This window comes from Cyprinus carpio, chromosome A3 (genome assembly GCF_018340385.1).
Source record: "Cyprinus carpio isolate SPL01 chromosome A3, ASM1834038v1, whole genome shotgun sequence".
NCBI classification, from domain to species: Eukaryota; Metazoa; Chordata; class Actinopteri; order Cypriniformes; family Cyprinidae; genus Cyprinus; species Cyprinus carpio.
In genome coordinates, this window is record NC_056574.1 from 38123485 (window position 1) to 38134583 (window position 11099).

At 44.6% G+C, this 11099-nt stretch overlaps 1 protein-coding gene across 1 annotated transcript; it reads right to left on the reverse strand.

Annotated features, from left to right (window-relative positions):
- Window positions 1-325: 325 nt before the first annotated feature.
- Window positions 326-9801, reverse strand: LOC109048830. Its single transcript, XM_042733440.1, is given in 12 exon segments — window positions 326-656; window positions 736-925; window positions 1815-1881; window positions 1973-3040; window positions 3043-3166; window positions 6115-6249; window positions 6336-6576; window positions 6714-6905; window positions 7273-7406; window positions 8396-8664; window positions 8764-8900; window positions 9650-9801. Coding segments are annotated over 12 exon segments (2946 nt in total). The 3' UTR covers window positions 326-419.
- Between the last annotated feature and the right edge of the window lie 1298 nt (window positions 9802-11099).

Here is an 11099-nt window from a genome sequence, read left to right on the forward strand (position 1 = left end):
CTATTTGGGTAATACAGATGTGTATATAAGTGTGTGTTTTTCATTTAATTATTAATTTTCTAAAGATATGTTTTACTTATTTCAGCATACTTTAACAAATGTCTGTATCTAAGAAACACAAATATATATATATAACCCATCCAAAGTGCACACACACAGCAGTGAACACACACACACACACACCCGGAGCAGTGAACACACACACCGTGAACACACACACACACCATGAACACACACCCGAAGCAGTGAACACACACACACACCGTGAACACACACCGGAGCAGTGGGTATCATTTATGCTGTGGCGCCAGGGAGCAGTTGGGGGTTCAGTGTCTTGCTCAAGGGCACCTCAGTCGTGGTATTGCCTACCCAAGACTCGAACCTACATCCTTAGGGTTAGGAGTCAAACTCTCCAACCACTAGGCCACGACTTCCCAAAATGTTTCCATGTCATCTTGAGACTGAAATATAAACAAAAATTCATCCTTTGCTTCAGGGAATTCAATCCCCAGGGCCTTCCTGAGTGCATTTTGTTGACTTTCACTGTTCATCTGCAGAAAAGCAGGCTCTGTCACCTCTCCACAGAACAAGTCTCTGTGATTGTGTACCCAGTACCAAGCTGTATGAAGGTCTCTCACAATGGTGGGCTGTTGCACCTGAATATACAAATATATAATGGCACAAACAAATTAAACTATTTATCCAACGTGATATATGACCACTAAAATCATTTACCTTATCAGTGTCCTCTTCAACCACAACTCTTCTGCTGAGTGACTGTTTGGTGGTGGCGGGGTTTGACACCCTAAAGACAGGCTCAAGGGTTCCCTGAAGGAGTTGGGATGCATCTTCTGTCCAGTGTGCAAATCTCTGTCCATGCCTTTGTAAGATATGTAAATGTATATGCACTCTATTTGTATAACACCTTTCTAGTATCACTTTGCCAACAGTGACTTAATACTAGAGCCCGACCGATATGGATTTTTGGGGGCCAATGCCGATGCCGATATTAACTCGAAAAGAGCCGATTTATAAGCCGATATTTTGATTTTGAAAATAAACTGGATATTAGACCCATTTCCTATAAACTACACTTACACAACATTCAATAGCAAAATATCTGCCTGTTCTATGTATGCGGGCTGTATAAACCATTTTCCAGAAGGGATTATGTTAAAAAAAGCTTTAGATTACAGTCTCAATGACTAAACAATTGCACATCAAAAGTATATATTTTTTAATGATCAAAAAACAGTCTGGTTTTAAACATTTAACAGTTTTACTTACTTCCAGTTGAAGCTGGTTTTAACAGTCTGTGTGTGTACTGTAAATAAATTATAATACTAAAGTTAAAGTAAAAGAGCTATACCAAACAAATTCAATATTCCACAAAACCATGTCAATGAATTGAAAATAAAATTAAAATAAGTTAAATGTATAGCTACATATAAAATAAATAAATATAAAATATAAAATAAATAATACCAAAATATAATTTAAACAATGTAGAATGTTCTCAATATATACAACACACAGGCAAGAGGTTTTCCTCCTTCACTACTTTTTACAAATTATACTTTTAGAATTTTACTCTGTCTTGCTCTGAACTTTAATATTTGAACAGTGTTTTTGAAAAATGTCTTGAACAGGGTGCTCCTTAGTACTGCCAGTTGAGAAGTGGCAGGTTGTAGTACAGGAAACACAACATCTCTGCCTTGGAACCTGTTAGAGAGCTCCTCCTATCTTGATAGATTGCCCCCACAGTGCTGAATACCCTCTCACTAGGGACAGATGAAGGTGGAGGAGTGAGAAACCTCCTGGCCAATGGAGCCAGAGTCTGGAAGCGGCCAGCATTTTGCCTCCACCACTGCAGGGGGTCACCTGATGATGATGATGACAAATAGAAATGTTATATACTTAATATACAAAAGCATAACTTAATTTGATATCACTGAAAAATAAATAGTGAAACCTGTTTTGCGATCAAGAACGGACTCTTGAAGATACCGATCCAGCTCCTCGTTCAGACTCTCAGACACCCCTGTCACTGTTTGCTGGCTCTGCAACATGTCCTCGTAGACATGGTCAAGCACACTCTGCTTCTGGTCTAGGGACTTCTCCATCCTAGGTTTCTTTGAATATCCCTCGGCATCCTTATGAGTGGCTGCTGAGCTTGCTTGATGCTGTTTGTCTGCCTCTTTTTCAAGCCAGGTTTTGGCCTTCTTGGTTGTGCTGTCAGAGAGGGGACGCTGTTTGTAACGAGGATCCAGCACACAGGCCAGCACTGCTTCTTTGGACTCTGCAATCTTGGAAAACCTTCTGGTTAAGCTGTCGAGCATGACCTTCCTCAAAGTCTGAATTCCTCTAGTTTCAGGACCCTGAGTCTCCAGAAATCTTTTCAAAACCTCAATGGTGGGGATGATGCATGATGCAGATGCATCAGACTTACTCACTTCTAGAGTAATTTCCTCAGTTGGTTCCAGTGTGTTGATCAGCTTTTCGACCAGGTCCCACTCCTCCACACTTGGACATGTAAAATGTCCAAAGTCCCCAGAGTAGACTTTCAGTGCTCTCTTTTGCTCCTGCATCCTTTGGAGCATATGCAATGTAGAATTCCATCTGGTTGGGCATGCCTGGAGAATGCGGTGTTCAGGTAGACCAACATCCTTCTGAATTTGTTCAAGCCTCTGCTTGGGAGGAACTGAATGACCAAAATGGGTTGCACACCTCTTCAGTTTGGCCAGGATGTCACCTACAGCTCTCTGTGCCTGGAGGCCATCATTCACAACAAGTTGGAGGGTGTGAGCACTGCAGCTGAGGTCAGGCATCTCCACCAACCTCATCCCCTTAACAACATTGGCTCCACTGTCCCTGAGCACCAGCAGCACACGTTCACTGTCTATATCCCACTCGGTAAGCATGTCTAAAAACAACTGTCCAATGTACTCACCAGTGTGAGATCCACTCATGGCTTTCACATTTAGGACAACTTGCACCCTGTTCCATTCTTCATCGATGAAGTGAGCAGTCAAGCTCATTAGCCTGACCAACAATCTGTTGTAAATGCAATATGCTTTGCATTTTCAACAGCCAAAAGCTCCTTTATCTTGATCACCACTTTTGCATGCACATGATGCAATTTATCTGTGCGATAAAAAAAAAAGCACTTGTTCAGCTCACATTTATTTACATGTCCCCTCTGGTTTAATCATTTCTGACGCACCTACTGTAGTTACTGTAACTACACTATATTTGCTCTCACAGACACATTCACAACGGACCCGTATATCTTCTCCTCTTCTCTTTGTGCAGTCTGAATCAAAACATCGTCATGCGCTGGCGAACGTAAAGTTAGCCTACTGTCACCGGAAGATTACGGAATCAATTCGAAGTTGAGTGGTTAACGTTAGTGTCATGAACACACCGCTGTCAATTTTGAGAAGAACCACCTTCAAACAAGTTAATAGCAAGCATTTAAGGGGCCTGCTAAAAAGGAAGCTATGTTAGCGTTAGAATAACGTAACAGTTGTTGTTGTTTTTTCGAGGCACGCTGTACATAACTTCTAGTCATTGACTATACGCGCCCCCCTGCCACAGTAAAGCGGTCATTATGTAAAAAACACTGCAGATATATTTAGAATAAGTTAAACGCTAACGTTATAGTTTGACCTCTTATTAACGTTCGCGCTCTTCCACTGATAAAGATGGTATTAGCTTTGTGGCTAATCTAATATAGCAATGCATTAGCGGCTGTAAGTGATGTTACAGAATATTTAGAAGTGATAATGATAGGACCGTTAGCTAGAACTACCACACTGTTTTTATATACAGTGTATGAACTAAATCTAGAATCATTTCACATGACGAACGACAGACTCACCGTCAAAAGAGTACATCTCCGTGGCTCGGCTCAGCTTTCTTCTGTAGTGGATTTCTGGCGCTGTTGTCTACTGGGGAGTTGCAGAGCTCCCTCTGGTGGGCAAACTATGCAACACTCATAACATGAGTGAAGCATGAGACTCTGTTTCTCATGTTTCATCGGCCGTTATAAACGCCGATGCCGATTTAAATGCAATTAGCTCATATCGGCCGATAATATCGGCCGGCCGATATATCGGTCGGGCTCTACTTAATACAGCCGAGTTAGTGAAATTTTATATGTAGGTGTTATGTCTTGTCATATCTTGTTTGTTCTTTTTACTCTGTCTCCCTCTGCTGGTCGTTTTAGGTTACTTTCTCTTTCCCCAGCTGTTCTTCATCTTATCTGACTACCTCGTTTACTCTCTTCCCACCTGTTCCCTTTTTCCCCTCTGATTACTCCCCTATTTCTCCTTCTGTTTTCGCTGCCTCCTTTGTCAGAAGCTAATAGTTTGGTATATTTTTGTGGAAATCTAGCTTACCTCTATGAATGTTAGTGGGCATGATGTACAGGTGCTGAGAGCATACTGTGAAATACAAATAACACTGTAAGACGTTGATTTTATTATTTAACAGTTTTGACAAAAGAAACTTTCTTACCATCAGCATGTTGAGGAAAACACTGGAAAAGGAAATGTGCATCCACTGTTAGTTTTAAAAACAACTGCTGGCTTGTTTAAACATGTATAAATACATATCCTAATCCTTTTAGGATCATTTCGACCTGAAAATGATTTTAGTTTATTTTTTAAAACCAAGCATTGATCATTATGGTATGAGACTTTATGACTTTTGTCAGACTTGAATTGGAATTGAGTGGATCGCAGTGTTTCTGTGGTTGTAAAAATAATAATTAAAAAAAAGTTACAAATCCTTCTGTAACCGCACTGGGTAGTACATTAACGTTAGCGCAAATGATATATAGGGAATTTTAATAATTAATCAGGAATATGATTAATATATATATCTCGTGTAACAGTTACATTAAAATTATTGAAGATGAAAAATAGGTCAATTGTATATATCAATAATTCATTACAAGGCACTGTAATTTACTCATTAATATGTCAATATTCCATTCTTCATATCAATTAACGTGATATCTTTTACCGGGAATTAATGCAAATCAAACAGTGGTTTGTCCAGCAAACGGTTGTAAGATTAACTTATCAACTTTCAATAAAGTTATCACTTCTTATAATTCCAGGAAAAATAGTTTCTGGCCATGAAACCATTCTCTCGTCCTTATAAAATTTAGGTTACTGGAAAGTAACAAATAAGCTTTGTAGCTAAGATCAAACATTTCATTGACTTCGTAATGTGAGCATTTTAGACAGAAGCAATATTTAGTTTATTGGATTTTAATAATTGAACTAATAATCACATCAAACTACGATTCACACAGAGTAAATATGCGTATAACAATACAAACAGTAAAAACAAATACAATACAAAAAAAAACTTTTAACAAATAAGAGAGAGAGAGAGTGAAAGGGTGAGCGAGAGAAGGTGAGAGAGAAATAGGCTAGATCATATGGGATGATCGCGCAGTATGGCAAAATCACATACAGTAACCTTTTGAAAGACAACAAGGAATCAGATCACCTTGAAAAAGGGAATAGACAACCTTAAGCAGCGTTTAAATCTCTATAGAAAATAATACTTGCATGTGGGTATCTTTGTGCCTGCTAAAGACGAGCGTGCGTGTTTCATCTGTTGGAGCTGGGCGTGTTCTCTCATGTCTTCCGGGGCGAGCAGACTCGCGCGAAGTTTCAAAGGTTCAACGAACGTGGAGTTACCAAAGAAATGGAGTTCGTCTCCCTTGTGTAGGGAGAGGCGAATATGAGAATTAAACTTAGTAAAGAAAAGAAAAACGGAGATGAAAGCTCCCTAAGGAGCCATCGCGACAGACGTTCTCTCTGACGAAGACAAAGAAAAAGTGCAACGAGAAAGTTCTGTGTCAGTCTCTTATGGAGCGACTGGGTTCATCTGGCAATCATCATGATGGGCAGATGACAGGTGAATCATGATGGTCGTGTAGCAGGTGGATCATAATGGCAGGTGGTTCCTGGAGCTGATGATTCAGCTTGATGAGGTTCGGCGTGGTCTCGGACTTGGCACCCCTCATTTCCGGGGATTCTGTCTGAGACCTGTAGAGATGCACAGTGCAATGTCGGCAGCGGTCCAGGCTCGGACCGCAGATGACGGGATCAGAACGGGCCGTCGAGACAGTGCTTGGAGGGCTGTGTCGACGGGAGCAATGTCAATGTGTCGGGACCCCCTTTCCTCAATCCAGAGTTCCAGTTCTGGATCTAAGATGAAGTTGTAATTCTTGAAGGATGGGAGTTCCAGTGCTGTCTGGTACTCTTCACTTGGAAGATGGTATAAGGCCAGGTCGTCAAGGTGGAGGGTGGCACCTTTTGGTATTGAATCCCCCTATTCGGGTTGGGCACGTTGACACGGCTGGTTGTGTCATGCTGGTCGTAAGTGAGAGTAGCTGTACGCACGGGAGTGTTGACGAGCCATCTGTCACCTACAATCTCTGCTTGCATCTCTGTGACTTGTGTACAAGGCTTGGCTTCGGCAGGGCAGTGTGTGTCGCTGACCAGGGGTTGCAACCCGGATTTTATTTGAGTGTTGTTTCTGAGGAAGGGTTTGCTAAGGCAGAGATAATGAATGTCTTTGGTCAAAGTACACATGTGCAGGTTTGGGGCCAGGTACAGCTGTGTGTCGCTGTCGTGGTAGGCCACCACATCTGGAATGTGTGTTTGGTGTGGGTGTTGCTTTTCCAAAACCTGACATTGACAATGTCTTTAAGTCTGTAGACTTGGCTTGACTCACTGATGGGTTGGTTCAGGAGCACATCCACTTCCCTCTGCTCGGGATTGACATGCAGTAGGATGGCGCTACCCAGAGAGTAGGCCAGGTGTATTTGTAGTGGGTCAGCTGGCGTGGTGATGGCGGAAGCCAGCACAGTTAGCACAAGGCTTAAGGGTATCATGTATGGTGGGGTTTTACTCGTGGTTAGGCTGTCTTTGGAGGAGCTAACCTCCCACAGCATGTCTGTTGTTAACGCTGTAGGCAGCTGAGTCTGGGTAAAGTTCTTCTGGAAGACAGTAAACAGCGGTTTCATGGAGTTCACGGCCTGGTTCGCTGCATTGACACTGGACGTACCAATGTTAAACAGAGTTCTGGCGATAGCAGCGGCTCCGAGCAAAGCTCCCAGGAACCGTTAGGAGCGGTGGTTGTGTCCAACTAACTCCACTTGTGTAACAGTCACTTTCTCACGTTGGCTGAACATGTGTTTGACATCGGCCTCAGCGTGAGTGAGGGAGTTCTCTGTCCATCAGGCACCTGCCCAGCTGTATTGGGCTACGGTGCTGGGGTAGTGTGCTCTGTAGTCGGTGATCAGGAGTCTCAGTTGTTCTCTCGGTGGCAGCTGTCCTCTGGTTGGCTGACAGCACAGCATGGCGAACCACAGCAGCATCCTGGTACAGATAACAGGGAGAGAGAGACAAAAAGGGGAGGAAGAAACAAGCGAGGGTTGTCTTTGGTTGGACAGGGCAGTCTCTTTATTTCGTGGGCGGCGACTGGGTTTAGCTCGCCTTGGTCCATGTTTTGCCACATCTTGCTGCTGGCATGACGCTTGCTTCAGTGTCTCGTCAGTGGCTCTGGTGCTGCGTTGTGCAGCAAATGATGCGTCATGGAAATACATTGGCATTATCCCCCTTTTGCACCGTGGCATTACAAGCCTTGGCATTGTGATGTCAGACGGTGCACAACCCACAGTGTTGTTCTGTGCACGCAGCATGTTCTTTGTATCATGCAGTGGTCTGAGGCACTGTTTGTCAGTGAGTGTAGACAGCGTGCAAGGGTGAATGTAGGGGTTTGAGAGGTGGTTAGGCAAAGACTTTATGGAGGTGTCAGAAACCCGCTTGTTCGCTATGTTGGTATTTGTAAACAGCGGAGCCAGCGTAAGCAGCTCTGAGGTAGGCAGTCTAGTTTGTAAAGTTCTTATGCTGTGTGTAATCACTTTAACCTTGAAAGTGGGTGGGTGGGTGGGTGGGTGGGTTGGGAGTGACCACAGCCTGTTGTTTAGTGCGCCAGTTTTGGCGAGGGTGTCAGTTTGAACATTTAAGTCCTTGTGTTTGACTGGCTTGCTGTTTGCAGTTTTGAAACCATTCTGTTTCCAGCTCGGAAGATGGCACACGAAACTGAGTCTGGCATAGTTAGAGTCTGTACAGGCTTTGTTCAGAGAGATGTTGACTTCAGCTGGTGAGTTGGCGTAGCCGAACGGGCACCTGTTGAAGGTGAACTGTCGGTTGCCAAATGTGAATGCCAGCTTGTGTTGGTTTTCCGGGTGCACCGGAATGGTCCAGAATCCAGAGGCCACATCAAGTATAGAGAAGATTGTGGCTCCTCTGATTCGGGGTATTTCTTGTTCTAGCTGGGTCATGGGCCATTGTGACAGCGGCACCTGTTGATTCAGTTTCCTGTAGTCAATGGTGGGTCGCCATTCGCCGTTAGGTTTGAGGACGGGCCAGATGGGGGCTGAGTAGGTGCTGTTGCATGGACGGATGACACCTTTCTCAAGCATTGATTCGATGATCTCCTGCACTGGTTTGTGTGAGGCAATGGGAATCTTGTACTGTTTGACCAAAGTGGGAGGAGCATCAGGGTGCGTAGGGATGTGCACCATGTGGAGGTTGGTAAGACCACAGTCTAAAGAGTCTTTGGCACAGGATTCTTTGAATTCATAAAGGACTTGTCTGAGTCCTTGACGAACTGTATCGCTCTGAAGTGCATTAGTGTCTTGTAGAATTTGCTGCACTTGAGATTCAAAACCTGGGTAAGGCTCCTCCGTTGGTGTGTCATCAGTCGGTTTGGTATTGAGAGGTGTAGCAGGTTCATCAGTCTCTGGTGGGAGACTGTGTATACTGCGAATTGTTGGTCCTTGGTCAGCTCCGTTCTGCACACCTGGTCTTTGGTCACCGACATGACAGATGTGATGGCGATGAATTTGAAAGGTGCAGTGAACAATGTATTGTCTGTACTCCCTTCGGGTATCAGTGCAGGTGGAATGGGCTCAATGACAGGTAGTACAAGTTCAAAGTCATGAAAGTCATGGCTCACTAGCCATCCCAGCCGGTAGGCCTTGGGAATGTTGATGTCAGTTGCCATGCAGTTGTTAAACAGGATGGAAAGTACACGAGATGACACTTCAGTGAGGGGTGTGGCTTCAAGTGTGAGTCCGAGTTCCACACATTCAGGTGAGGGTTGGAAGAAACCCAGCGTGTGGTTTAAGGTCCGACCACATCGCATGTTGAGCCGAACAGCGACCCCTTTGGTGTAAGCTGGTACCACTGTTCCCTGTTCGTTGACTAAGGTGCAGAGGAGCGAACTTGAGCCTTGGTTTGTTGCTGAGGCTGTGTACCCATGGCTGGCTGCTGGGGTTCCCGTGAGCTCTGTGACCTGGCAGTCTGGCTCTGTGGGAGTTCCCGTGACCTCTGTGACCTGACAGTCTGTTACTGGCGACCTGTGTGGCTGGAGGGGAAGAGTTTCTCGCACTTGAGCCCACACTTTTAGCTGTTTGAAGTCCAGTAAAGGTTCAAAGCGATCTAGCAGGTCTTTGCCGATGAGGAGTGGGTAAGTGTCCATTGGTGAAATGTACACAGGATGGACTAGACTCATAGGACCAATCGTCAGGTGAATGGAAGCTACCTAGTCAAACCGGATGTCATTCTGGCTGTATGACTGTACATTCAGTTCACAAGTTTGAGGTGTAAGAGTTCGATCTTGTCTCTTAGCTTCAAATTGGAGTCTTTTGAAAAGTTGAGATGAGGTCACCGTAAGGTCTGATCCTGTGTCGATCAGGGCTTCCATGTTCACTCCTTTACCTAACGTGATGTTCAGGTGGAGTTTTCGGCCCACCCCCCATACAGGGCATTTTGAAGTCTTTCAACTTCTTTCTGTAGCTCTGGATCTGTGGCGTCCTCTTTCTCGCGCTGGTTCTGGGTCTCGACGAGGAGCTGATCAAGGCGACTCTGGGTTCGGGCCTGGTCCTTCCAGGCCTCCTCCGCTTGAAGCTTAAGTGTTGCTGCTTGCTGTTCAAGGTCGATGTTGCTCCATTCGCTAAGCCGTGCCTGGGTGACGAGAATGTGAACTAGGCTTCCGAGGATCCTGGCGAGTTCTTTGTAGTTGTAGCTTTGGGTTGGATCGTGTGCCATCAGTTCGTCTGGCTCGGTGTCCAGTTGCTCTTGGTTTAGGTGCTGCAGGTTACTGGCATCCTTGGGCAGGAGGGGGGTCGTCACTGCTTTCAACCATGTCGAGAGGTTGCCCCCATGGACTGCTGGACTGGATGAACGGAACATCCTGGCTCACTGTAGGTGAGAGAAACACAGCATACACACAAAGAGACCAATGCAAGTTCGTTCTACGGTTAACGAGCTATACTCATACAGGCTATGCCGTTTATGAGAATTTTGGGGCTAACTGATGCAAACAGTCAGACAGTTCGCGGAGCCAATTTACTTGGGTCAACGAAGGACCTGAAATGAAGATTTGACAGGCAGTAGCCTAGCGGGTCACGTGATGACACCGGCTGCTGGTTGTCACTCTACTCTTTAGCTTCCTTGGTGGCTCTCATAGGTTACTGTCTCTCTGTGAAATGAAAGAAACAAATCACAACAGAAAAAAGGACAGAAAAGATCAAAGTGAAACAAAACACTTGAAATGAGATAAAACAGTAGTAACACGATATGTGTTAGGGAGAATAAGGAGGCCTAAGCCTACTGCTAGGTTTTAAGATAGGGCCAACAGGTGAGTGGGGCTATCGTGGTAGGAAACGTAGGAAGATGGTGTGGCTTGGAGAAGAGATGGGCCAAACACTTAAAATAAATCCGGGGGAATATCTAATATTCTGTGGCTTATAATAAGTGGATGGGTTTTATCACATTTTTTTTTCACCTGGGTGAACTGATGTCGCTCAGGTGGAAACCAGCGGCGAGGTCCGCCTCCCTGGCGCTCCCAAACACTCAACCACAGTGTCCTCGGCCCAGTGTACACTTCCCTCACGGGTCAATTTGACCCGCATAGTAATGAATGAAGTTTCCGAAAGTTTTTTTTTTTTTTTTTTACTACATTAGATTTAGTTTTAAAAATACATATATGTGACCCTGGCA